Source organism: Podarcis vaucheri (genome assembly GCF_965113315.1).
Source record: "Podarcis vaucheri genome assembly, chromosome: 15".
Lineage (NCBI taxonomy): Eukaryota > Metazoa > Chordata > Lepidosauria > Squamata > Lacertidae > Podarcis > Podarcis vaucheri.
The window spans coordinates 14,478,237-14,505,550 of record NC_138753.1 but is presented as its reverse complement, the minus strand read 5'-3'; the positions used below and the strand labels follow the sequence as shown (position 1 = coordinate 14,505,550).

At 49.6% G+C, this 27,314-nt stretch overlaps 3 protein-coding genes across 5 annotated transcripts in view; 2 read left to right on the top strand and 1 right to left on the bottom strand.

Moving 5' to 3' along the window:
• Positions 1-3,304, top strand: part of MMP28 (matrix metallopeptidase 28) — a 28,081-nt gene extending 24,777 nt beyond the window's left edge. For both annotated transcript variants that reach the window (XM_082201451.1, XM_082201450.1), the window contains one exon: positions 219-3,304. In XM_082201451.1, coding sequence (XP_082057577.1) covers positions 219-616 — 398 coding nt within the window. In that variant the 3' untranslated portion in view covers positions 617-3,304. The remainder of the gene's footprint in view (positions 1-218) is intronic.
• Positions 1,654-10,412, bottom strand: LOC309520155 (uncharacterized protein C17orf50 homolog). Its single transcript, XM_082201626.1, has 5 exons — positions 9,761-10,412; positions 8,108-8,349; positions 7,447-7,643; positions 6,086-6,213; positions 1,654-1,833 (listed from the first exon to the last, which is right to left on the bottom strand). The coding sequence occupies exons 2-4, from the start codon at positions 8,335-8,337 to the stop codon at positions 6,155-6,157; spliced, it is 486 nt and encodes a 161-aa protein (XP_082057752.1). The 5' UTR covers positions 8,338-8,349; positions 9,761-10,412; the 3' UTR covers positions 1,654-1,833; positions 6,086-6,154.
• Positions 10,413-12,659: 2,247 nt separating this feature from the next.
• On the top strand, positions 12,660-24,312 carry GAS2L2 (growth arrest specific 2 like 2). 2 transcript variants are annotated; one of them, XM_082201383.1, is made up of 7 exons: positions 12,660-13,834; positions 14,630-14,865; positions 15,760-15,867; positions 18,221-18,317; positions 20,324-20,639; positions 21,247-23,334; positions 23,593-24,312. In XM_082201383.1, exons 1-6 carry the CDS (start codon positions 13,477-13,479, stop codon positions 23,084-23,086), a joined length of 2,955 nt encoding a protein of 984 aa, XP_082057509.1. In that variant the 5' UTR covers positions 12,660-13,476; the 3' UTR covers positions 23,087-23,334; positions 23,593-24,312. The 2 variants fall into 2 exon arrangements, with proteins under 2 accessions (XP_082057509.1, XP_082057508.1); XM_082201382.1 differs by having other exon boundaries at positions 14,627-14,865.
• The last annotated feature ends 3,002 nt before the right edge of the window (positions 24,313-27,314 follow it).

Genomic DNA, 27,314 nt, shown 5'->3' with positions numbered 1-27,314 from the left:
CCTAATTTAAAAGAGCCATAGAATTATAGAGGTGGAAGGGACCCCCAAGGGAATTGCAGGAATCGCAGCTAAAGAATCCCTGACAGATGGCCATCCAAGCTGTGCTTGAGAACCTCTCCCATGAAGGATAGACCACCACCTTCCGTTCCACTGTTGAAGTTTTCTTACCGCCAGGAAGTCCTGCCTTGCCTCACCCTGCTCTCTGTCTCCCCCTGCAGGTGGCCGATGCTGGCGCTACAAAGCCTCTTCCCTGGACGCCGGCTTCCCCCAGAAGTGCAGCAGCACTGGGGACCTCCCCCGACACCCAGACACAGCACTCTATTTCCAGCCCCTCCACCATCTGGTTCTTTTCAAAGGTCCCAAATACTACATGGTGAGCGGAGAGTCCCTCCAAGTGGAGCCGTACTACCCCAGGAGCCTGAAAGACTGGGGAGGGGTGCCTGCCATGGCGAACGGCGCTCTCACGCGTCCCGACGGCTTCGTTTACTTCTTCCGAAACGACCAGTTCTGGAAATTCAACCCAGATACGCTGAGGGTGGTGGAAAGTGGGAAATGGGCCTCCCAGCTAGGGTGGCTGGGTTGCCAGGATGCGGCCCTTAACCAGGCGGTGGTCTGAGCTTCTGCAGAAATTTCAACGGCTTTCATAACAAACTTCCCGAAGTCCAGAATTCGGTTCAGCGATTGAGGGTCAGATGCTTGACGGTGTTAGAAGTTGACCTTTCATTTTGTCGCAAGTGGACTTTGGTTTCTTTTTTAAAGGAGTAAGTGAAGCCTAAGAGAATACCTCTTGATGCAAAAGAAGAAGAAGAAGAGTTTGGATTTGATATCCCGCTTTATCACTACCCTAAGGAGTCTCACTACCCTAACAATCTCCTTTCCCTTCCTCCCCCACAACAAACACTCTGTGAGGTGAGTGAGGCTGAGAGACTTCAGAGAAGTGTGACTAGCCCAAGGTCACCCAGCAGCTGCATGTGGAGGAGCAGGGAATCGAACCCAGTTCACCAGATTATGAGTCCACCACTCTTAACCACTACACCACACTGGCTCTCACAATATCAGAATATCAGGTGCCTGACAAATCATGACACGGAGTGGGCGGGCAATACAGCTTCTTGCGCCACGTTGATTGGAAGAGGACGGGTTGGCATTCTAGCCAATCGAGAAGCATTATAGGGGAGGGGAGGGGTGGTGGGCACTTCCGTTGCCTCTGGTAACTGGCTAAACCTTATGGCAGAGCTTTCCAAACTGTGTGCCTTGACACGTTAGTGTGTCGGCTGCAGTGTGTAGGTGTGTAGTGTGAACACTCCCCACGCTCCTCCCGGGGCTGGAAAGGGGTTAGTTTAACCTCTGGCTTGCTAGTAATACTGAATTACTGCATCGCGAAATGATGCATGTCTAAAAGGTGTGTCACCAGCATGAAAAGTCTGGAAAGCTCTGCCGTACGGAGGCCAAGCTTCTTTTAAGAGCTGCCCACACCCCATTCAACTTCAAGCCGCCTGTTCTTCTGTTCTCCATCTTTGTCCCAAAGCTGGTTACTGTGGAGTGGACAAAAACAGGGGGAACTTCTCTTAAGAACCTGTCAAGGCTATGCCAAGGCTTTGGAAAAGCTATTCCTCCCCCAGTTGCAGCAAGAGCAGAGAAAACAAGATAGAGTTCTTTTTAATGAGTTTTATTCAATCCAATAGCGAGACACAAATGATCGCAATGAGCCTTAACAATGGCGTTTCTCCAAACTGCACTCCTCCTTCCTCCTTCTTAGCAACAGCACCTTCCCATACGGTGGTCAAATGTCTCTGATTCCGTTGTTCTTGCGCTCTCAACGAACGTCACGTTCTGGCAGAAGGGGGATAAGAAATACTCTCCAGTGACAACATGTCATTTGGCTGCTCCTCTTTAGTCCCCCCCCCCCCACTTCTTCCAACACTGCCCAACTCCGTCCATCTCTGAGCTGTGATCTCCCTCAAACTCCTCAAAGCTGGGCGGTAATTCAGTGCTGCCTTCCCCCTCTCCTGTAGTGTCAGGAGAATTGGGGGGGGGGGTGATCCCCACTACAGTGGTACCTCAGGTTACATACGCTTCAGGTTACAGACTCCGCTAACCCAGAAATATCACCTCGGGTTAAGAACTTTGCTTCAGGATGAGAACAGAAATCGTGCTCCGGCGGCACAGCGGCAGCAGGAGGCCCCATTAGCCAAAGTGGTGCTTCAGGTTAAGAAAAGTTTCAGGTTAAGAACCGACCTCCGGAACGAATTAAGTACTTAACCCGAGGTACCACTGTACGCCTCCTACGCCATCTCATCCTCGAGTCCAATTCCTGACAGAACTTAAGAAGAGCATCCTGCATCAGTCCAGCATCCTGTTATCACATTGGCCAACCAGATGGACCAATGGGAAGCCCACAAGCAGGACCCAATCACAAGAGCACTTTTTGAGGTGAGGCGTCCACCTCACAGTTTTCTCCAGAGGTAATTTCTCCTCCACAGCTGAGCCTTTGAGGAGTTAGTGAGGACTGACCATCAATGTAAAGCTTCTCTCGCAGAATCTTGAGCTACTGTGCATCGGCTACTACATCTTCAGTGTGGAACAGGAGCTGTTCATCTGTTACCTCTCCTTGCCTGTTGGCAGTGCCTCTTTTGTGGGTGATCACATCTCCTTGACCTCCCACCCATTGCAGAACCTTGGCACAATTCCGTTTGGCATTGCTGTAATGTGTTTCCATGTGCAAAGGAAGTCACAGTCCCGCTGCAGCCTTGCAACAAATGGGTGAGGGAAAGGGCCCAGCAGAAGCATCACAGCTGAACGCAGCATTGAATCTGAAGCTTCAGCATGAACGCTCAACCTTCATTGCCTAGTACCACACTGCCACAAAACTGTTTTCTGCCCAGTACCTCATGGGCTTTCTAGCACTTCGCTGCCTTTGGCAGTTCCATCACAGCAACACTTCTGCAGGTGCCTCAGTTTTCAACATGTGTGCTGAGATTGGCAGAGGGGGCCCTCTTGGTGATTCCTGTACCCTCAGAGGCTCTAGGGGGGAAGAGAGGGGGGGAGAGGGCCTTCTCTGTGGTGGCCCCTAAGCTGTGGTGCACTTTATGCCTTCATTATACAGCTTTCCAGGGATGCTGAAGACATAGCTCTTTACTCTGGCTTTTGACACTTGAGATGTCTATTTTTACGACTCATTTTATGGTTGTAAGTTTTTAAAATTGTTTTTAATACTGTGTTTGATTGTTGTAACCTGTCCGGGGACATCAGGGTGAAGGATAGGAAATAAATATACAAATAATACCTTCATCCTGAAACCCAAGTTGGACAGTGGTCTTGGTCTGTGGCTGAAAAGTACACAGAGAGGCCTGTGGCACTTATAAAAAAGGGAATGAGAAACATCTGTGGCCTTCCAGATGTTTTGGAGTCTCAACTCCCACTGACTCCAGCCAGCAGCACCAATGGTCAGGGATGACATACAGCAACTTATGTAGGGCCACAGTTTCCCCTCATCCCTGCCACAAGCCCTACTCAGGAGTAAGTAGAGCATGCAAGCAGGGAGAATGGGGCCACCCCCAAGCAGCAGCTCGGCCCCCACTCCCAGCTACCATCAGCTCCCTGTGAGTTGGGGGGCAGCCATCTGCCGCAGAGAGTCTGCCATATCCATGTAGGGCAGAAATTTGCCCTCCGACTCCCAGAGGGCTGCAATGATAAGCACGGTGTAGTGGTGAATTAAGAATGGCATAGTCCATGATAGTCACAGTCACACCCCCTTCTAAAATGATACAACCCTCTAAGATTATGCAATAATCCTATAATTCTGCAAAAATAGCAACAATCAATGCAGATCTCCGCATATTGCCTTTTAGCTAGGTCTGCTATTTTCTGTGCATGGACCCGGGCAAATGATTTGGGGTGCTCCAATATTGTCTTTCAGAGTGACTTTTCCTTGAAGTTCAACTGTACGTGACATAATTTGCACCCCATTCTCTTGAAACTGAAACACCCCTTGTGTTTTCAGGATTCCTAAATGCTTAGCTTTGGAGCAAACAGAACAACTCCTCAGTGTTTCCCCCTCACACCTTGTCCAGAGTGACCCCAGGAACCCGTCCTCTGTGACTGACGCGCCTCCTTCCACCCTGATTGGCTCCCATCAGCACAAAGGATGGGAAAACTTCTTCTCAGTGGCCAAGAAGGTTCCCTTCCTTGCTGATTGGGTGCCTCAGTGATGCTGGAGAAAGACTAAAGGGTCTTCAGCCCCTGCCAACCCAGATTGCCGCACCTCTGGTGATAGTGAAGAGGACTAGCATGCCCAATCCTTCCTCTCCCCATTTTTGTGTTTTATTTACCCATGAACCTCATGCAGGTGTGAGGAGCATCTGTGATCTTCTAGATGTTCCCAAACAGAGGCTCCCACTATCCTTGCTTGCAGGGGCTGATGGGAGATGCAGTTCAGCAGCATCTAGAGAGCCCACGGTTCCCCACACCTGATCTGGGACCTTGCCATTGCTGCATTAATAGTGGTGGCTGCAGCAAGCACCTTCTCCCCTCATCTTAAAAAAGGTAAAGGGACCCCTGACCATTAGGTCCAGTTGTGACCGACTCTGGGGTTGCGCACTCATCTCGCTCTATAGGCCGAGGGAGCTGCCGTTTGTCCGCAGACAGCTTCCGGGTCATGTGGCCAGCATGACTAAGCCACTTCTGGCAAGCCAGAGCAGCGCACGGAAATGCCGTTTACCTTCCCGCCAGAGTGGTACCTATTTATCTACTTGCACTTTGACGTGCTTTCGAACTGCTAGGTTGGCATGAGCAGGGACCGAGAAACGGGAGCTCCCCCCACTGCGGGGATTCGAACCGCCAACCTTCTGATCGGCAAGTCCTAGGCTCTGTGGTTTAACCCACAGCGCCACCCACGTCCCACCCCTCATCTTAGGATGATAATAATTCATGCTCCTGAAGTGGTGGGCTCCAGGGGTTCCCTAACCACCACCACCACCAACCACACAGTGTTCCTGCTGTGCTTTCTGTTTCTCAGCTGAGGCCTGACTTGCAAGGAGCTCTCCTTGCCGTTGCCAGTTCTGCTTCTGCCAAAGAAATGGAAAGGGCTGTTTGCCATCCTTTGTCCTCCATCGTGTTGCAACATGCCAGTTTGTTGACCCTCCTTGACCCCCTATTGACAAACTGGTCACTCTGCAGCAACCTGCTTCCTCGGGCCGGAAATTTCTCTGCCAGCCAAGCGCATACCAAGCAGTTTTGCAAGGGGCTCAGAAACCGGTTTCTCCCTGGCCACAACATTTGATTTATGCAGCCGCAGGACTGCTGTGCTGGCCACTACGGCTTACATCTATAGAGCAGGGCTGAGGAACATCAGGCCTGGAGGCTGAATGTGGCCTTCCAGGGACTTCTAGCTAGCCCTCAGGGTGCTTCCCAGGCTGCAACCCTCATCCACACCCTGCTTTGCACCCTCGCTGAGCCAGAATTTGCCTCCATCTGTGATCGCATGGCTAGATGGGAGACCCACCACTGGCATTCAGCCCCCAGGAATTTCCCCAGGAAGTAATGTAGCCCCACAGCCTGAAAAAGATTCCTCAGCTCTGCTATCGAGAAAATGAAGAGGGGGTCGTGTTTGGGAAATCTCTAGATTCAAGTGGGGAGTTTGTGGACCACCCAGTTCATGGCGCATCTCATAGGACAGTGGGGCTCCTATGATTGGTGTCAGAATTGTAGAGTTGGAAGGGATCCCAACGGTCATCTAGTCCAACCCCCTGCAACGCAGGAATCTCAATTAGAGTGCGTATGACTTGTCTTGATTATTATCTTCCGGATCTTTCCAGCATCCTGTGTATCCTCCAATGCTTTGCCTTTACTCTCTCATTCATTTAACAGCAATCCCCTAGAAGCCAAAACAAGCCACTAAGAAGCAGTGATGTTGAAGGATTTAATCCAAAGCATCCAAGATCTCTCCCCCACCTTTTAAAAACACAGCTGTGTTAAAACAACCACCATATGAGGTAGACCATACACACACATACATGCACACAGAGAGAACATTTAGTCAGCAGCCAGAGTGAGCTTGCACAGACTTCAATCCTGCTGGACTCACCTCTAGGACCAGCAGACTGGTTGGCCATCATTGCTTGTGGACTACCAAGAAATTAATCCATTTCCCCTCTCACTGCCTCTTTATTTCCTCTTCTGACTCCTCCGGAGCAACAGCCAGGTCTATAGAGTCTGGAAAAAGGAGGACATGCTGTATGACAACCAGCTTGCGACTCAAGTGACCTTGTGTTCTATTTTCATAGGATCAAAGAATTGTAGAGTTGGAAGGGACCCGTAGCGTTCTACGAAACGAAAAGCAGCAAGGAACTTCCCCCTTGACCCAGACCTATTTCAGGCTGCAGGGAGTGGAATGAGGGTGATGATATCGCTGCTCCTTCTAACTCTCACCTCCTATGGCCAGACATTTGCCATCACTTCTGGGACCCCCAGCTACTGCTATGACGGCAACCGCTGGGCAACTGAGCTACCTGCTGCAGTGGCCCCATCTGCATTCTAGTCCCCAGCAGACTTCCATCCTGGGAGAAGTCTGGAAAGCTGCAGAAAAAGTCTAAAAAGTGAACAGAGTACAGTATGTCCCTGCTCCATAGAGAGCTCCCTCGCTCGGGGCCCTGCTAAAGGAAGGTGGGGCATACAGTTGGCCAGAAATATCCTGTTGAAAAAAGGCTCTTGCCCTTCTCCTGCTGCTTTGAGGCAGTCATAGAAATTGGTAAAATGAGAACATTTTCTAGCTCAGACACTACAAGTAGTGCTCCTTTGGTTTGGTCATCTGGGATAGCCTTGTGATCCACCTGGGTGTTCCAACCCACAGGTTGAAGTCCTATGTTTAAGCAGCGGGAACTGAGTCGGTAACATCTCTGAACACAATGATACAGTATTATGAGTCCATTTCATTTCTCACCATTTCCTGATTTTTCCAATCTTAAATTCAGTTGTTTCTGCAGCAATTTGCAAATTTTTCTTTAAAAAATACCTCAAAAACCTACAGCATTTCAGTGCACATTTCTTGCGTGACATTACATTTTTGCAAGTAATTTCTGCATTTTGTATGTTATTTTCACCAATACATTCATTATTCTGCACACGTTTCCCTATTACTTGCATTCTCCTTCGTTTTGGAGGATCAATGCAAAATTTGGATACATGTGGATTTTGAAGGATGGCCGCATTTCACTTCTCGTACGAATTTGAGAGAGTCTGTTTTAAATGTGAACTGAACTGAATTTCTCCCCTGGTTGTGAGAATGTTGTGGGCTGTTATATTTCTACCCATTGCACAGCCATTAAAGACACTGGGCCTCTATCAGGAAAACAGGGTAGCAGCTTTGACCTGGGACCATCACTAATTCACCTGTTGGGAAAGATAGCATTTAGACTCTGCAGCATACTAGTCCTCATTGCGTCTTGCCTGTACTCAGTGCTGGGCTCAAAGCCTCTGGCAGGTTTTCTGTGCTGTGGCCCAGCAGCCCATGTTCAATGAAAGCCCGGCTGTAATGTAACGTCTCGCACTTTTTGCAGAACAGAATCTCGCACCCTGGGCACATCTTGCCGGAGGATCTGTTCCTCTCCAGCTGACTGCAGACAGGCTCCTGCAGGGGCTTGTTCCTAAGAGGCAAAGGAAGGTTTGCAATTAAAATAACTCGGAAGGTTCCTTAAAAAGAAAGGCTGGAGCACGCTGGGGCTTTAAAAGGGTGTGCAAATCTGTCATAAAAACTCAAGAGGAGCCCTGCAGCTGGATCAGGCCCATGGCCCATCTATTCTAGCATCCTCTTCTCACAGTGACCAGCCAGATGCTCCAATGGAAAGCCTACAAGCACAAAGGCCCTCTCCTGAGCTTAAAACCGTCAACACCCTAATGAGAAATTTGGGGTGGCCTTGACCTTTTAATCTGAGTTCTAACCCCCCCCCCATTCTGCCCCTGGACCTTCAGTTTGTGAAACATTCCATTTCAATTTTACACACATACAGACTTGGTTTTCCTGTCTCTAAAATGGGGAGAATGCAATGCAACTCTTTCACCGCTACGGAGAGGAGATGTTTGCTTTTGAGGAAGGCCTCTGAGCTGCTACCTGTCTGCCAGCCAGGTAAGACCAGAGAGAAGAGGGAAAGAAAACCAGCTCCACAGCCAATTTTCCTGTTTTGGCAGCTGCTCCGTGCTGGGAGACTGAGGGGAATCCACAAGAGCACTAGAGCTGGATCCTTCTGCATCCAGGTCTGGCACGTCATCTTCTGCTTCTGGTTCCCTGGGGCATCTCTCCTCTGATTTGCTCTCTTCCTCTTCTGGTCTGGTTTGGGACATCAGATTTTAAACCTGGATTGAGAGAGAGAGAGAGAGAGCGCACAGAGATAACAGTGAGGGCTGGAGACTTCAGTTATGTTATGCCCATTTCAGATCCCATCTCGCAACTCGACACCAAGCAAGCCTATCTGCAAAATATGAGGACAACCCTGATCTACCTCTCAAGGTCATCGAAAGGATTTAGAACGAGATGGTTAGGGTTGCCATATTTCAAACAGTGAGAATTTGAAGTTTTTGAGCTGTTTTTAAGGGAACTCTCCAAAAATGACATCGTTGACACAAGTTGCCATATGTCTGGATTTTCCTGGATGTTTCATCAATTTCCACCCGGACACTGCTTCCAACTACAGTATTCTGGATATGTGTGGGGAATTCCAGACATATGGCGACCCTAGAGATGGTGCATAGGATAAGTGCTTTGAGCACTTAGGAAGTGCAGTCTGGATAAATGTGGCCCTCTGGCCTCTTCACCAGCCCTTGAGACTTGCCTTAGGCTACTCCCACTCTTCCAGGCCACACCCCTCACCGGTACTGCTCTGTGTCCTTGAAAGATTGAAGATAATGGGCCCAGCTAGCTTGGGTCCCTTCCTTTAAATAGGTCTAGTCTCTTGAAGAAATCTTAGTTGGATGCAACCTCCTTTGCTGGTCTGGAGGGAGGTGTGTCCTTATAGAAACCACTGACACGTGCAGTGTTGATGTCACATCCCCCCCCACACACTTTTGCCTGTGGAAAGTTTCCCACAAGCGAAAGGGATGCGGGTAGAACTGTGGTCTAAACAACTGAGTCTCTTGGGCTCACCAATCAGAAGGTCAGGGGTTCGAATCCCCATGACGGGGTGAGCTCCTGTTGCTCTCTTCCAGCTCCTGCCAACCTAGCATTTTGAAAGCACGCCAGTGCAAGTAGATAAATAGGTACTGCTGCGGTGGGAAGGTAAACGGCGTTTCCGTGTGCTCTGGCACTCGTCACAGTGTCCCATTGCACCAGAAGCGGTTTAGTCATGCTGGCCACATGACCCGGAAAGCTGTCTGTGGACAAACACCGGCTCCTTTGGCCTGAAAGCAAGATGAGCACCGCAACCCCATAGTCGCCTTTGACTGGACTTAACCATCCAGGGGTCCTTTACCTTTTTATCTTTTACCTTTTCCACATACAGACACTCACACGTCCCTCTCTGTCCTGCCTCCAGGCAAGGAAGATCACAGTTCAAGGATGCAGTCAGGTAAAAGCAGGCAGTGAAACATCCTGTGTGGCCAGGAGATAATTTAAGGGTGCGGGGTGCAGATCAAGAGCCCAGCAAGGCTGAATTCAGCCTGAGATTCCCCACTCCTGCCTTCAAAGTTAGGATTCCCTTGGGAATGTCTCCAGTCTCAGCTGGGGAGAAAGACGTGTCCCAGCCCTCAGACATTTTTGTCTAACACCTACCGGTGAAAAAGACGAGGGAAGTGGTGAGTTTTACTGAATGATCTGCTGCACCTGTGAGCTGTTGTCTCCCAGACGCCACTCGCTCGAGAGGGCTGTGTCATAGCAAGGTGACCTCAGTCCATTGTGACATCACATAGCTTCTCCGGGCAAGTTCTGGAGAGGCTGTTCTGTCCGGCAGATATGAGGCTAAGGTTCTTCCCTTGCCTGGGGAGTGAGGAAGGTGTGAGAAGCAGTCAATGTTTGCTTACTTGTCCAATGTCCAGAACAGAAATCAATCCAGTGAACAGAATCAATATATGTTGTTATGAGGTTTTTTGCAGGGAGGGCTAGGCTGGGTGCTTGGGTCCCCTTCTAATTTTTGGGATAGCCATGATAGTTTCCTGGAGAGGCGATATCCGAGATAATGGGCTATTAAGGGAACAAAGGAAGTGGCTCTGTGCCAGAGAAAAATGGGTGGGGTCCCTCCTTCAGCTGGCTTTTAGTTAGAAATACAAAAAGGCAGAGTGGAGAGTTGAGTTATGTGAGCTAGAAGTGGAAAAGCAACAGGCTGGGAAGTCAGAGAGGGTGATGTTTGGTTTCTGCTTGAATCCAAGGCTGTGGCTACGGAAGAAGCAAAACCCTTTTGGGGTGTTGATGTTGTGAGCCCCTCCATCATAGCCTCAGGTTGTATATATGTGTAAATAAAGACACCACAGTCTCTGCTGTCCCTCATTCCAAAGGAAACACAAACCCTGGGTGAATACCTGGAACCCCTGGAATCTCCCATCACTCTGAGATTAGGGTGGCTTGCAACAATATGCTTATTGGTTTTTGAAAACACAACTGTAAAAAGTCAATAGGCTGTACAGATCAATAAAAGGGGGGGGGGACAGTAACTGTTTATGACATCTTCAGTATTAAAAAATAAATACAGAGCAATGGGTCAGATTTTCCAGCAATGGATATTCACTAGTGGTGTAGCTTTCAGTCTGCAAACTTTCCCCTCCAATTGTGCATCCCCTTTGCATTCAAAATTGAGATAATGACATTTGCAGTCATGTAATTTCACCATGTCTGAAGACAGGGGCGCCGACTTATAAAAAATATTGGGGGAGCCCGCGAAAGCTCATGAATAATAAATAAGCTCATGAATATGCAGATAAAGTGGCGCCGCCTCCTCGTGAGCGAATAGGGGAGAGCGTGCTGCGCCTATTAATCAGCTCCGAAGGAAATTGGGTGGAGCTTTTGCTCGGGAAGGAGGGCAGGAGGCATGCAGCCCGACCCTATGCATTTTGGGCTGGGGGAGGGGCGGCGGCGGCGCTCTGCTGGAGGGGCGCCCGAGATTATTGGGGGGCGGAGCCCCCCCAAACGAATTTTTGAGGGGGCTCGGGCCCCCTCAGGCCCCATGGAGTCGGCGCCTATGTCCGAAGACAAATTGCAGCAGAAAAGATTCAGTGTTGCATGTGGCAATTGCAGGGCCCCAGTGGAAAACACTCTCCCTACATCCCTACTCTCAGGTAATAGCTGCTGTCTTTCTGAAGGGAAGCGTGTGTCACTCAGACCTCCTCTGTCCCAGAAGCCCCTTGCCAGAGTTTCAGATACACACACACACAAACACACACACAATATGAAGTTATCCAGCAGCCTTGAATTGCACTTTGCACAAGCCCGGTGGCACACTTTATTACAATAGGCAGTTCCAGGTCTCTCAGTTGAAAGCCCAAGATACTTTGTCCCTTGGGGCAAAACACAAAATGGTGCCCCCAGTCACAGAAGACAGTGGGGTAGGTTGGCATCACTTCATCTCTGGCAGGTTGCATCGCTGCTTCTTACTGGGAAGTAGAGGGGGTGGGACCAAGCGGCAGCAATGTCAAGAGTGCAGTGGAGGCTGGTTCCTTAGGGCAACTGGAGCACTGCCTCACCAACCTTAGTTTGCCCCCAGCCAGCCCTCCCTCCCCCCCGCCATCTTACCGACAACCAGCCCAAGGGGTGACCCTGTCTGTCAGCTTCCTTCTTCTAAGTCTCAATGTTGCCCCTTGTAGAACTCAGCAGGGAGGAGGTGAGAGACAAAAGTACCGTGGTACCTCAGTTTATGAACAGTCCTGCTTACAAACTATTCAGTTTACAAACTCCATAAAACCAGAAGTAGTGTCCCGGTTTGTGAACTTTACCTCGGTCTACGAACAGAAGCCAAATGGTGGAAGGGCACCGGCAGCGGGAGGCCTCATTAGGGAAAGCACACCTCGGTTTAAGAACAGATTTGGTTTAAGAACGGACTTCAGGAACGGATTAAGTTCGTAAACCGAGGTACAACTGTACAATTTGCAGGATCCTGTCTTTGGCTCTGGCGCCACCTACTGTTGGGCTCCCTGCCTTCTGTCCTACCGGCCCCAAATGCACACCAGCCACCAGTTGGAGCAGTGCACAGGGAGAGCCCATCTGATTCTGGAGGCAGAGCAATAGCCATCATGGCTAGTAGCCATCAATAGTCCTGTTCCTGAATTTGTCCAATCTTCTTTTAGTCTAGGTTGCTGGCCATCACTGCTTCCTGCGGAAGTGAGTTCCACAGTTCAACTATGCACTGAGTGAGAAAGTCCTTTATTTTATCTGTCCTGAATCTCCAACATTCAACTTCCTTGGATGTCCTAGAATTCTAGTGTTATGAGAGGGAGAGAACCTTTTTGCTGTCGGCTTTCGCCACACTGTGCACAATTTTATAAACTTCTATTACGTCACTTTTGACTCTTACACATGGGTGTAGCCAAGGGGGGCAGAGGGGGGAGCTGCCCCCTCAATCAATTAAAAAAATGCATAGCAAACTGAGGTTCTGCCCCTGCTAACAAAACCCCTGGCTACATCCAAGCTCTTGCACCAGCTAACCTGTCCTTTCTCCATGGTTTCCAGTGAGTGGACATCTGTCTTGCCACCCCCCACCTGCCCCCCCCCCGCCAAGCTTTGTGCTCGCAGTATCTCATTTGCTCGGGTGGATCAGTGTTGCGAAAAGGAGCGAGGGTTGTTTGCTCCAGCCGAGGCAAAGTGACATCCGATCTACCAGGGCGAACGGGGAGTGTTTTGTCCAGAGTTGTCTGTCACCAAGGAGAAGAGAACACGACTTGGAAGAAGGAAGCACAACAGACCAGGGACCCGGCCCTGCAAAAGAGATTCTCCCTCTTTTTATGGATCTTGCACCAGAAGTTCTGCAAATCCCCGAAGGACGTGTGTGTGACGTGTGTGTGTGTGTGTGTGTGAATATGTTCGAGGGCGTAAGATAGGAGGATATCAGATGCTCGTGGTGTAAGAGGAATCCAATAGTTCCCTCGTGGAGCAGTGGTGGACCAACGAGGGACGCTCCGCTCTTGCCAGAAATGAGTTTTGAACCAAGGACAAGCTGATGATGAGCCACCATTAATGGTGAGGACCATGAGGTCATGAGATGGGAGATCTTAGGAAGTCATTTCAGGAGAAGCTCCCACCTCACCAACATTTCGACAAGACAATCCAGCCATGCTGCTGTAGGGGGTCAAATGTATCCCTGGTTTCTGTGAGAACTGATGGAGCATGGAGCCAAAGTCTGCCTTGAAAATATAACTTTGAGGTGGATTTGTTTTGGTGTCACAGGTGGTTGGGAGTGGCTCAAGGGATGGGTTGATGAACAGCAAGGAGAGAGCTGGAGTTTTTAAGGTTGCTGAGCAGATTTTGTACTGAGTCCCGTCCCCCCCCCCCCCCAGTGCTTGAAGATGTCTGGAATCCAGGAGGCTCGTATGAGGAGCATCCGTCCATACAAGACTGGGGAACAATACCTCTATGCCATGAAAGAGGACTTGGCCGAGTGGCTGAAGGAACTCTATGATGTGGACATTAACGTGGAGTTCTTCCTGGAAGCCCTGGAGACAGGGGTCTTGCTCTGTCACCATGCCAACAGCATCACCCAAGTGGCTTGGGACTTTGAGCAGAGGTACCCGGGTCTGAGCCACAAGCTCCAGCTGCCCACCTGCGAAGTGACTTGCAATGACTTTGCTCAGCCAGGGACCTTCCAAGCCAGGGACAACGTGTCCAACTTCATCCAGTGGTGCCGGAAGGAAATGGGCATTAAAGGTACGTAGCTCAAAACTGGGTGAGGAAGGGTTGCCAAATCTTGGTCCTCCAATTCTGCCCTCTGGAGTGGCAAAGAACAAGTTTGGGAGGGCTCCATCATGCAGAAGATGGACCAGATTTGTTCTCCGCTAGGACAAAAAGTAGCAGCATATAGTTAAACCCACGGGAGGAGGCTGGGATGGCCACCAACCTAGATGGCTTTGAAAGAAGGTTGGACAAATTCATGGAGGAGGAGAGGGCTATTGATGGCCGTTGTGCTCTGCCTCCGTAGCTGGAGACAGCAATATTTGTGAATACCAGTTGCTGGAAACCACAGGAGGGGAGAGGGCTCTTGTGCTCAAGTCCTGCTTATAGGTTTCCCACCGGCATCTGGTTGGCCACCATGAGAACAGGATGCTGGGCTAGATGGGCCAATGGCCTGATCCAGGAAGCTATTTTATGCTCCTGTGGATGGTCAGCACCAAGCATGTTGTTGGCTATGTCCAACTCTCCACAGGGGGGGAGTCTGTTGGTGGGGAAAGGCATACCCCCCCAAGATGAGAGATGGGATCAGGATGTTTGCCTTGCCTTGAATGAGAGATGGGAGTGAAAACTCTTGATTTTGGGGGACTTCTCCAACGCAATCACTTTTTGATTGATGGAGAACAGAGGGGGGAAAACAGAGGAGAAAAGTTAGACACAGCGCTAGCTGATACCCCTGACTTGGTTTCTCTGCGGTGTTTCCCCACCCATCGCCCCTCAGTCCACACTGCCTAGCGGTCCCCTACTTTCACCCCACCTGCTTTGTTCCAGAAGTCCTGATGTTCGAGACGGAAGACCTGGTCTTGCGCAAGAACGAGAAGAACTTTGTCCTCTGTCTCCTGGAGGTGGCCCGCCGAGCCGCCCGCTTTGGCATGAGTGCCCCCACCCTCATCCAGATGGAGGAGGAGATTGAGGAGGAGATCCGCGAGGACCTGAACCTGCCGCCGGAAGAGACCCCCCTCCCAAGGGCCCAGAGGAAGCCGGCCAATTTCAAGAACCTCGACCAGATGGTATTTGAGCAGGCAGATTCGCGCCCCAGGGCAAACACAGGGTCCCTAAGCTGCGCAGGTCAAGGGCTCCCCTTCATTGGAGGTTTTTAAGCAGAGGCTGGGTGGCCATCTGTCAGGGATTCTGTAGATGTGATTCTTGCATTGCAGGGGTTTGGACTAGATGACCCTTAGAGATCCCCTCCAGCTCTACACATCTATATTTCTATGACACATTTGTGTCTGGCAAAAGCAGCAAAGGAAGGGAGCAGGGCAGGGCTGGTGAGGGGTGTGGCTTGGGGGCAACTCTGGAGGTCCACATCAAGAATCCTAGAGGGCCACCTGTCATCATCGTCATCCCCCCGACTATTTGTTTTATTTCATAAAATTTATACACTGCTTGATTGTTTAAAAAAAGAACCTCAAAGCATAAAACAACAAGATTATCAACAAGAAAAAATTACAATAATTTAAGACTTTCAAAAAGTAAAAATAACAATTGACTACAAAGAATTGGAAACTCACACCAACCTGCTAAATATCCGGACAGGCTTGTCTAAACAAAAATGTTTTTAACAGGCGCTGGAAAGCAAACAGCGAAGATGTCAATAGGCAGGGAGTTCCAATGTGCTATTTATTTATACATCTGTGTCTCACATTCACTCCAAGAAGCTCATCAATACTGTTCTCCCCAGTTTCATACTCACAACGACCCTGTGAGGTTGGCCAGGCTGAGGGGCGATTGGTGATCAATCTCACGGTCACCCAGTGAGCGTCAGGGCCGAGTGGGGAAGGCAAACCCTCACCTCACAGCTCCTAGTCTAAAACGCTAACCACTACTCCACACTTCCTCTCACTCATATTCAGGTTGTCGTTGCTGATCTCATTACTATTCTTATCCTCCTGCTTTCTGCAAAGGTCCAGTGTCTCGTCAGCCGTTGCACCTGCCCCGTCCAGTTCTCCATGATCAAAGTCTCGGAAGGGAAATACCGCGTGGGCGATTCGAACTTGCTGATCTTCGTCAGGGTGAGTTGGCCTGGTGGTGGGCGGGGCCAGAGGCAAAAGTGGGCGGAGCAATGAATGTGGATTTTACTTTTGTATAGTAAGCTGATTTCTGAGCATGCTCACACACTTGGGCTGGAGGAAGCTGTCCATTTCTGTCCTCTCAGTTCCAAATTTTTCCATCCTGAAATACAGCTCTTCACTTTGGGGCCACGTTTTTAAATCCTCTTGAAAAATTCATCAGTGTTTTGCTGCGGATTTTTCCTAATGCACTATTTTTTGTCAGGACTTTTGACTACTATAATGCCTAATGGCTAATGGCAGCTGGAATTGGGATGATGGCAGTTGGAATGTTGCCATGTTGGGTTGGTGGGTGGAGGGGACACAGGCCCCCCCAATCGTAGGGATGGAAGGACCTGTCAATTTCAGTTTTCTCACTTTCCTATTTTCCCCAACATCTCTGCCATTTAAAAATTCTAATGACAATTCTTCAGCATCTTAGGGCAAATCTCTCCCAACGCACAAATTTTTGTATGCAGTTTGGACTAATATACACATTTTTGCACCTCAGATTTCCCTAATATAATGTGTTTTTGTAGGTTATTTTCACTAACATGTTCGTTCTCATGCACGCTCCCTGCTAATATATGCATTTTTGTAAAGACTGGTTGGTTGGTGGGCCGGAGAACTGCATTGCAAAATTCAGATGAGTTGGATTTGAAGGATGGCTGTGATTACGGTTCTCATATTGTTTTAGAATGTGCAAATTCAATAAGTTCACCTTTGAACATGAGCAGAATCAGATTTCTCCCACATCCTCCCCACCACCACATGCATCCAGAGTCACACTCGTGTTCCCTCCACCATCTAGGAAAGCAGGAAGTATGATCAGAGTCAAAGACACATCTCAGCCAGGCGAAATCATACAAGGAGGGCAAGAAGCATGAGGTGTGGCCTTGGAAGAGTCATAAGGGCCAGATAGAGAAGGCTGAGGGCCACATTCCGGCCACGGGCCCAAGGTTCCTCACCTCTGTTCTTCAACAACTGACAGCAGATTTCCAGAATGTCAAAGGCGGGTCTCTCCCAGCCCTACCAGGTATAAGGATCCAGCTCATACCAGAAGCAGGTAGCCTATAGAGAAGAGAGAGTTACCTGTAGGTAGGACATAGGAATATCATGTGTATCTAACACAGTGGTTCCCACAGTGGACAGTGCTGCCCCCAAAGGCAGGGGGTGGAATTACCCACAGGAGCAAGAGGCAAGCAGGCAGTGGAGGCGTAAATGACTACAAGGCTTTGCAAAACTAGTTTACAGGATCAAGTCCATTGTTGAATCAATTAAACCAAATCATTTCAATTGGATTTTGCATAAATGTGCAATTAAATGTTACTGTTTTGAGTTTTATTGTGTTTTTATCTTACCCAGTGGGTTGTGTAAACCGCTGATCTGAATAAGGGAAAGGATCAGTGGGAATGAATTTATGGAACCAAGAGGGCAGGGCCCTCCAAACGTTTGGGAACCGCTGTTCTAACTTTCTCTGTGTGTGTGCCTGTGGCACATAAACAGACTTGTGAAACAATTAGTATTATCTATCAATCTCTTGGGACGCGGGTGGCGCTGTGGGTTAAACCACAGAGCTTAGGACTTGCCGATCAGAAGGTCGGCAGTTCAAATCCCCGCAATGGGGTGAACTCCTGTTGCTCGGTCCCTGCTCCTGCCCACCTAGCAGTTCGAAAGCACCTCAAAGTGCAAGTAGATAAATAGCCTGTGTATCCCGCTGCGGCGGGAAGGTAAACGGCATTTCCGTGCGCTGCTCTGGTTCGCCAGAAGCGGCTTAGTCACAGTGGCGTAGCGTGGGGGGTGCAGGGGGGCCCGGCCGCACCAGGCGCAACATCTGGGGGTTAGGGGGCGCAAATCCACGGGTTAGGGGGCGCAAATTCACGGGTTAGGGGCGCAAATCCACGGGTTAGGGGGCACAAATTACTTGCCTTGTCCCGGGTGCTGACAACCCACGCTACGCCACTGCTTAGTCATGCTGGCCACATGACCCAGAAAAACTGTCTGTGGACAAACATCAGGTCCCTCGGGCAGCAAAGTGAGATGAGCGCCTCAACCCCAGAGTCGTCCACGACTGGACTTAAGGGTCAGGACGAGGTCCTTTACCTTTATCAATTTTTTAGTCACCTAGCACAGGACTGTCTCCAGGTTTTAAAACTTTTCAGATCCCCAGGTGTAGAGGAAAAACCTTAGATAAGGTGTCTGCATCACTGCCAGGCAGGCCTCACTTGGGACAGCATTCCCCAGGACTGCAGGTGTTGTTGTGGCTCACGGTCAGGGAAGGGCATGTGGTGCTCACCTGCGCTCCTTTTTGCTCCAGATCCTGCGGAATCACGTGATGGTCCGAGTGGGCGGCGGCTGGGACACCCTAGAGCACTACCTGGACAAGCATGACCCCTGCCGGTGCACCTCCCTCTGTAAGTCCCCTGTGCTCTTGTTGGATGTAAAGAGGAGGCCATCTCTGTGCCTTTCCCTCTAAATCTAAAGTGTTTCATTCCTGTGTTTCTGCTTAATTAGTCCAGCAGATCTCGAAACTGACTGCTGTTGTATGTCAGGGCTTTGACCCAGGCCACATTCAAACCGTATCATTAAAGTGCTATGATGCTGCTTTAAACACTCATGGCTTCCTCCAGGGAATTCTGGGGGCTGTAGTTTGTCAAGGGGGCTGAGAGTTGTTAAGAGAGACCCCTACAGAGCTACAATTCCCCGGGTTCCCTTTGAAGAGGGATTAATATTTGTTGGAAGCCTCCCAAAGTGGCTGGGGCAACCCAGTCAGATGGATGGCACATAAATAAGATGTATTATTATTATTATTATTATTATTATTATTATTATACTCCTTCTGCTGAGTTGGGCCCTTCACGTCTGTCCTAAAGTCCTGACCTGATGGTACCACAGTACCTGCTAATAACAGGGATGGGGAACAATTTTCTAACCCAAAGTCTGCATTCTCTCATAAGTATCCTTCCCGGAGGTACATGGTAGGGGTGGGCGGGGCCAGAGGCAAAAGTGGGCGGAGCCGCATATATAAATTTTACCTTTGTACAGCAGGCCAGTTTATACACACATACATACCTCTCTTTCCTCAATCCAGGCAGCCCAGAAGCATTACCCAGGCAAAACCAGGATGTGAAGCAGGACCAGTAGATGATGCAGCTGTGGAAGGTTGTAGCCTAGGGAGAGTCCCGTGGGCTGGCAGGGCTGCATTCATCTCCTGGGTCTGAGGTTCCTGCCCTCTGTGCTACGAAAGAGAGCAGGGCACCTGCAGCTTGTATAAAAGCCATTGCCATGACTTTTGTAGTGACACTGATGTCCACTAGAGGGCAGGCCAGTGCTGCAGATAACAAATGCAGTCCTTAGAACTGCACTTAACCCAAGCAAATCGATGGAACCTCCCAAAATTTGGGAAAGACAATGTACTTCATGGAATCATAAAATCATAGAATTGTAGCATTGGAAGGGACCCTGAGGGTCATCTAGTCCAACTCCCTGTAATGCAGCAATCTCAACTAAAGCATCCATGACAGAGGGCCATCCAACCTGTTTTAAAACTTATTTTTTATTTATTTCCATAAGATTTATATACTGCCCTTTAGCATAACATCTCAAGGTGGTTCACACTTCTAATGAAGGAGAGTCCACAACCTTCCGAGGGAGCCCATTCCACTTTTGAACAGCTCCTGCTGCCAGAAGGTTCTTGCTAATTAATATTTAGTCAGAATCTCCTTTCATGTTATGTGAGCAATGAATTATTGGGGTGGCGGCGAGCTGGTCAGATGAGCAGGAAATGTCCGTGGGATCCAGGATGCAACATATTGCAGAGGATTTTTGGAATATTAACCATTCTAGACTTCAGGGCTTGCTGTTGCATCCCTGGTATACCGTATTTTTCGTCCTATAAGGCGCACCGGCCCATAGGACGCACCTCATTTTTTTGGGGGGGGGGAATGAATTAAAAAAAAATATTTCCCCCCCCCCAGCCCTGGCTGCCGCCCTAAGCCTTGCGCTCACCTCCCCGAGGGCTCCCCGTGCTTCGGGCGACAGGCTGCCGCCCCAAGCCTCGCGCACCCGGTGGGACCTCCTGCCGGGCGCGCGAGGCTTGCAGGCATTCGCCCCATAAGACGCACCCCGATTTCCCCTTCATTTTTGGAGGGGAAAAAGTGCGTCTTATGGGGCGAAAAATATGGTAATTTTCCTTGCAGAATTAACGCAGAAGTAGACCTATCCTTTAGTCCTTCTAGGAACCTCGGGCCTGGGGGATGAATGTGCCCAGGAGAGGCCAAGCCAGATCTGTGAGCTACTCAGCTATTCCACATCTCTGACAAAATAAGATTCTGGACCTTGAAAGCATATATTGTGATAACTGTGTTAGAAGCTGAGGTTCTGCAGGATTTTCTCTCGATTTCCCCAACCCTTTCTGCAGCTCACAAACAAGCCTTGAGGGCAGGCAGCCCCCAGAAGATGCAAGCCACGCCGGTCCAACACGAAATCACAGCCCGCTTATCGCCCAGGAAAGACAACCCCAAGCCCCAGCCTGCTTTGATTGTCACCCGATCCCAAAGCCCGCTGCCCCCAGTGGAGTGGAGGACCTACACTCCTAACACCCACAGCCCTGGGTGGAAGACTCTGCAGCGGTCACCTCCGAGCAACGGTGGCGGCGGCAGCGGCAGCAGTAGGAAAACCACAGCTCTGCTTATCTCCCCGGAGGTCTCAGAACATGGGAGAGTCCCTTCCGTCAGGTGATGACAGATAATGTGTGGAGAGATAGGAAGGATTTGTTTTGTATATCTCCATTGGTCCTACATTGTTCCTACAAGGAATTTTCACTTGGAGGCAACAATGCTTCTGAATTCCAGTTGCTGCCTTCAGATGTCCTCTAAAAGTCAGATAGTTGTTTATTTCCTTGACATCTGATGGGGGGGCGTTCCACAGGGTGGGTGCCACTACCGAGAAGGCCCTCTCCCTGGTTCCCTGTAACCTCACTTCTCGCAGGGAGGGAATCGCCAGAAGGCCCACAGAGCTGGACCTCAGTGTCCGGGCAGAACGATGGGGGTGGAGATGCTCCTTCAGGAATACTGGACTGAGGCCGTTTAGGGCTTTAAAGGTCAGCACCAACACTTTGAATTGTGCTCAGAAACGTACTGGGAGCCAATGCAGGTCTTTCAGGACCGGTGTTATGTTGTCTCGGTGGCCGCTCCCAGTCACCAGTCTAGCTGCTGCATTCTGGATTAGTTGTGGTTTCTGGGTCACCTTCAAAGGTAGCCCCAAAGAGTGCATTGCAGTAATCCAAGTGGGAGATAACTAGAGCAGGTGTTGTGCTTATATTATTGTGTTCTTCTCTTTCAGGGCGAGGTCAGTGACTCCAACCCGGAGGCTGCCGGGCCCCGAAGAAAGACCCGCATCTAAGCCAACTCTCTCTATGCGGAGCAGAAGAGAGGCATGCCCTGTCCTGTCCCAGCTGAACGGAAGCACGGAGAACAACTTGCCCGTTCGGAAATCTGCCTCAGAGGCCCATCGCGGAAGGTCTCCTGCCAGAATCCCAACACTGACACCTCACAAAGAGAAACCAGAGAGGCCAGCGTCATCCAGAGCTGCTACACTGAGGGCTCCAGTGACCCAGCCTCCAGGAAGGTCCCAGCCTGAAATGAACGGCCCGCAGACCCGCTCTTGCAGTCCAACCAAGCACTTCCAGGCCCCAGTGGAAAGCCCTGCAAGGCCACAAGGTGGAGTCACCATACACAGCTGGAGTAAGGACTCAATAGCGTGGCGATCACCCTCCCCAGTAAAACACGCAGGTGTGACTCAAAAAGAAGACAGCTTTGCCAAGACCTCTGGAAGAGTTACCCCAACATCATACAGGCCACCAGCAATTGGCAGCAGCTACCAAGAGGCGTTCTGTTTCAGAAATGGGGGTAACACCCTGGACAAAAACCAAGCCAACCTGCCCAGGAAAGAGCTTTTCAAGGGCAGGGTCCCTCTTCTGAGAGAACAGGGCAAGGCTGTCAGCCCGGAAGCATCAGCCAGCAGGTTCTCCAACAGCTCAGGGGGTGGAATCAATCAGAAATTGAAGGATGGTGGGACCTTAGCTGGGCAAGAGGGTGTTCCAGGAAGACCTTGTAAAGATGGCCGGATGAGTCAAGGGGATACCAAGGAACTGGGCAGGGGAACAGAACGTGTTTACACACCACTGCCTATCGATCCGGTGGAAGAACAAGCTCTGTACAGGAGCCTAGAGGATGAGATTTTGGCCAACATCAAGGAGCTGGAGGAAGTCTCTGAAGGCAACCCCGTTTCTCAAGGGAGTCGGCTAGGAGGGTTTGGAGTGGACTGTTGCCAAGGAAGAGACGCCATGGCCTTGACCTGTAATGGGCCGAGGGTCTCCACACCCACCTGGTCCTCTTTGCCTATCACCCCGAGGACCTCAGTCTCTGAGGGAAGTGTGCCTCGGAGCGGGGTCTATGTGCCTGAGAGGGAGATGAGGTGGCACCCAGCAGGACTACATTACGACAGCGTTATTCAAGAGCTCTCCAAGACACTGCACCGGGAGCACGCAGGGACTGAGGGCAGTCCCCCCCAGTCAAGTCCATCTCTGGTGAATGGAAACCAGGCCAGAAAAACATTCCTAGACAGAGAAAGTCCTGTTCCCGAGAATAACTGTGTGGCCCCTGAAGCAGAAGGTGGAGAACCATACCACACAGCTTGTGTGGAAGTGGACGGAAACGCCAGTACCTCTCAAGCGATGCCAGGCAGACCTCCTGATTCTCCGGAGCACTCTCCAGCTCCTGAGGACACAAAACTACCTCAGAGTAAGCCGAGGCGGTCTCTGAAGAAACCGGAGCGGGTGCCCTCCATTTATAAGCTGAAGCTGCGCCCCAAAATCCGGCCACGCAGAGACAACAGGCCCGAAAAGAGGCCTTCAAGGATCCCCACTCCAATCGCGTACAGGCATGCCCAAAGAGGATCCAGCGTCAAGGCCCAGGCGAAGAAGGCCCACAGCGTCAAATCCCAAATCTGGAGCGACCAGGCTGCCGTGAGGCAAAATGGCTCGGGGGACACTGGGTCCAAAGACCAGGCTGCACTTTCTAACTACAGCCCTTCCTCCACACAAGACGGGGGTCCTGGGAGGAAAACAAGTGTGACAGAGGGGGAAACGGAGGCGTCAGGCGTGGAGGAATCCTGGCTGTGACATTTCCTTAAAGATGTGATTGCAGTCTCGGAATTGCAATTGCGGTCTTTTCTTGTGCCTAACCCCCATCGCCAAGCTTTGTATCCGGTGGTCTCAGTTTCGGGCCAGAAAAGTGAATTAATGAGAATTGTACCATATGCATTTATGGTTGTGTGCTAACTATGCAGTATGTTGAACCAGGGGTGGGGTGGGGACCCCTCTCTCCTACTCCCTCAGCTGCCTAAACAGTTAGCAGACTTCAAGTGCAGGTCTTAGCTTAAATAAAAAAATTCCTTCCATTAGCACCTTAAAGACCAACTAAGTTAGTTCTTGGTATGAGCTTTTATGTGCATGCACACTTCTTCAGATATCTGAAGAAGTATCTGAAGTATCTGTGTATCTGAAGAAGTGTGCATGCACACGAAAGCTCATACCAAGAACTAACTTAGTTGGTCTTTAAGGTGCTACTGGAAGGAATTTTTTTATTTTGACTATGGCAGACCAACACGGCTACCTATCTGTAACAGGTCTTAGCTTGTAACCCTGAAAGCTAGAAGCTTGCAGCTGTACCTCTGTGGGTGTGTTGATCCCACAGGGAAACAAAAGGTTGCCAATGGGGAGTTGTATGTTCTACATATCATTATCTTTGTTCTTCGACTTTCTGGAAGTAAACTTGGATGAATACAGGTCTGGTGGGGGGCATTTAGTTGAGTATCTTCTGCGTCTCTGCAGTTCACAAAACAAAGGTGGAATATGGCTCATTTGCTAAGGTCTGGTTTCCTGGTTGTGCTATAGATAGCGACAGATTCTGTCATGCACCTGCCCCAAACATCTATCAGGCTTGTTCTTGGTTGTCACACAAGCCCAAAGATGAGGAACCTGTGGTTCTCTGGCTGTTTTTGGACTCCCAGTCACCATAGACAATGAGTGATGGGGCTGATGGCAGCTGGAGTCCAGTGACACCAGGAGGACCACCAATTATCCACCATGAAGAATCGAATCCTGCTCCAGGGTTTAAAACAGCTGGAGCTGATTTTGGATGCATTGTTTTCGTCCATGAGAACTAGAGCCTTCTGACTCTTTCAATAAAGGAAGTTCAGACTCTCCGAATTCCGTGTAGGTTGAGGGACTAAGAACGTGCAGAATCAGCTCAGAACAGAGAGAACACACAGGCCTCCTGGTATGTTTAATAGGACTGCATTTGATTAAATATTAATGCAATAAAGTCTGATTTGTTGAAATTTTTTTTTTTTAAAGAAGGGGCCATCGCACTTGTCAGTTACCCAAATCCCCTTGCACTTATTCGCCAGGAGAACATCAGGAGGTGGGAGCATGTTTAATTCTTAATGAGCAATTAGCTGGAGCACTCCCTGCCTGCTTTATCTCCATGCGTAAAAGCGTTAGAAACTTAACTATATATATAAAATTTTAATTCAGAGAGGGACCTGGAATATCTCCAAGGGGGCATTGCTAGGTCCATGGAATACTTGGGGCCCTAATTTACATTTACATAAAATGTGTATGCACAAATATAGCACAGCTTTCAGAAGATGAGCAGCCCCGTATTCAATTAGGATTATTATTATTTTTTAAAAAAGTTTAAAAGAAGGAGAAAGAGCAGGAGACCCCATGCATAGTTTAAAGGCACTTGCCCTGCAAGCCATCCCCTAAGAACGCCTTTGCAGCCCTGACCTTGGCTAGAACCCTGACTCTCGCTGCCTTGCAGGGGTTAGACTAGAAGACTCTTGGGATTCCTTCTAACTCTACAATTCTATAGAATCACAGAGTTAGAATTGACCACGAGGGTCATCTACTCTAACCCCTTGCAGTGCAGGAATCTTTTGCCCAATATGGGGCTTGAACCCACAACTCTGAGTTTAAGAATCTACTGCTCTACTGATGAATCTATCCCAGACCTGTGATTCTACTTGCCTCCGACCTTCTGGGACCCCCAGCGAATAGCTGCAAGTTGCAAAGGTTTGCTTCCATCATTGCATCTGCTTTTTCATTTCATCACTATGTTCTACAACTCCCATGCACTTGATCTCGCAGGAAGAAACTCCTGTGAAATTTGGTGCATGCTTCCATACATGTATGTGTTTAATGGCCATTGGCCATTAAAGAATCTATGGCCTGTAAAAGCTGGGGGGGGGGCACTGTTATGATTATTTTCTTATTACACTCTGCTCCAGAAAATGTGTTCTTAATGCTGTATACCGCACTGGGATCTTTTGATAAAGGGCAGTATATAAACTGAATAAATAATAAATAATAATAATACAATTCTCCAGAGGTGGCTGGTAGAGCAGAAGGCAGAACACCCAACAGTAGGTGGTGCTAGAGGAAACTCATTCCAACACTAAATGGTAAAAGTAAAGGGACCTCTGACCATTAGATCCAGTCGTGGCCGACTCTGGGGTTGCAGCGCTCATCTCGCTTTATTGGCCGAGGGAGTACAGCTTCCGGGTCATGTGGCCAGCATGACTAAGCTGCTTCTGGCAAACCAGAGCAGCGCACAGAAATGCCGTTTACCTTCCCGCCGGAGCGGTACCTATTTATCTACTTACACTTTGACGTGCTTTCGAACTGCTAGGTGGGCAGGAGAAGGGACTGAGCAATGGGAGCTCACCCCGTTGCGGGGATTCGAACCGCCAACCTTCTGATCAGCAAGTCCTAGGCTCTGTGGTTTAACCCACAGCGCCACCTGCATCCCTACATTCCAACAGTAGGTGGTGCCAAAGAGACTGAGCAGGGGGAAGCTGATGGGGTGGGGCCACCCCTGGACTGGATGAATGTAAGAAAGAAGGCAGGCAAGGATAGGCTGAAGTTGGCAACGCCCTCCCTCGCTTTGCCTTAGGGACCAGCCTCCATCTGGAATCTAGAGATGCTGGTCATCTCTTTGACAGAAGTGTGGAGAGCAGTCAGTGGTGCCTCCAGGGTAAGACTCTTGGCCACAGGTCCAGAGTCTCCTTCAGCAGAAGGAGCAGGAGGGGCCTCAAGAGAACCCTGGCTGGTTCACCCCATTTAGAAATAAGTAGAGTTCTCCAGGGTAGACAAGGTGGTGCCCTCCGTAGGTTGCTGGCTTTCAAACTCTCATCATCCCTGGCCGTTGGCCATGCAGTGGGTCGATACCCACAGGCTAGCCAGCCATCTTTTAGGACAGAGTTAGAATCATGGAATCCCTCCCAACCCTATAATTCTAAGAGTCATCTAGCCCAACCCGCTGCAACTAAAGGAGCTGGGTTTTGAGCATGGGAGAGAGAGAGAAAAATGGCTCTTGGTGGCCTCCCCCCAACCTAATGCCCTCCAGACATTTTGGAGTGCAGTCTCCACCAGTGGCAGCAGAGGCCGGTGGGAGTTGGCATCTAGAGAGCACCAGATTGGGGAAGTCTCATGGGCACAGCTGGGGGTTGGGGGGCAGATCCCACCCACCCCCAAATCAAGTAAAGACCTGGCTAAGGTTGACAATGATAGGGGAGCCTCTCAATGGGCTGGGCTTACTGAGTGTGCACAGGAAAAAAAACTGCATTGGAAAAGAGGAATTTGAGAAGGAAGTGCTGGAAATGTTTTCAGCAAATCCAAGAAAACTTGTCTCAGTTTAGATTTTTTTAAAAAACAAGATGAAAAAAGGCACGTTCTTTGTAATTTTGCAAAATATACTTGATAACCACATGAAAGGTACTCCCTGATGTTTTTATTTAACTTCCTAATTTCCAAAGGACGGAAGATTTTGACAGATTTTTCTGAGCACTTGGGGTCAAAATACAATAATTTAAAACAACTGTTGTTGAGACATTTCATTCCGAATCTGCTGGCAGAGTCAGGCAGAGGGTGATGGCATATGTCCCTAGCCTGACATACCGTAAATCCTGGCTACACCCATGGGAAGTCTGTTTTTGGGACAAGGAACAGCAAAGGAATACCTTTTTTCTTTGGTTTTGGTTTTCGGATGCAGGATCTAGAGATTTTCGCTCTGCCTTCAGTTCCAACTGCCTGCTCTGATTGCCTTGTACAATCTGATTGCCTTGGTACAATCTCTGCCGAAATGCGACTTGATCTTGAAACGGGTAACTTTGAAAGCCGTGGTTCTGATTCTCCTCCGTGAGTCATCGCCACTCATTCTCCTGCTGCAAAGCCTGCTCTCTCCTCCTCCAGGAATGATAGTGTAAACCGCTCTCAACAGGGTGGACTTTTTAAGCTACAATTTACTGATTGTTCCCAAGTGCAAAGGGATGGAGCCGCTCTGGGT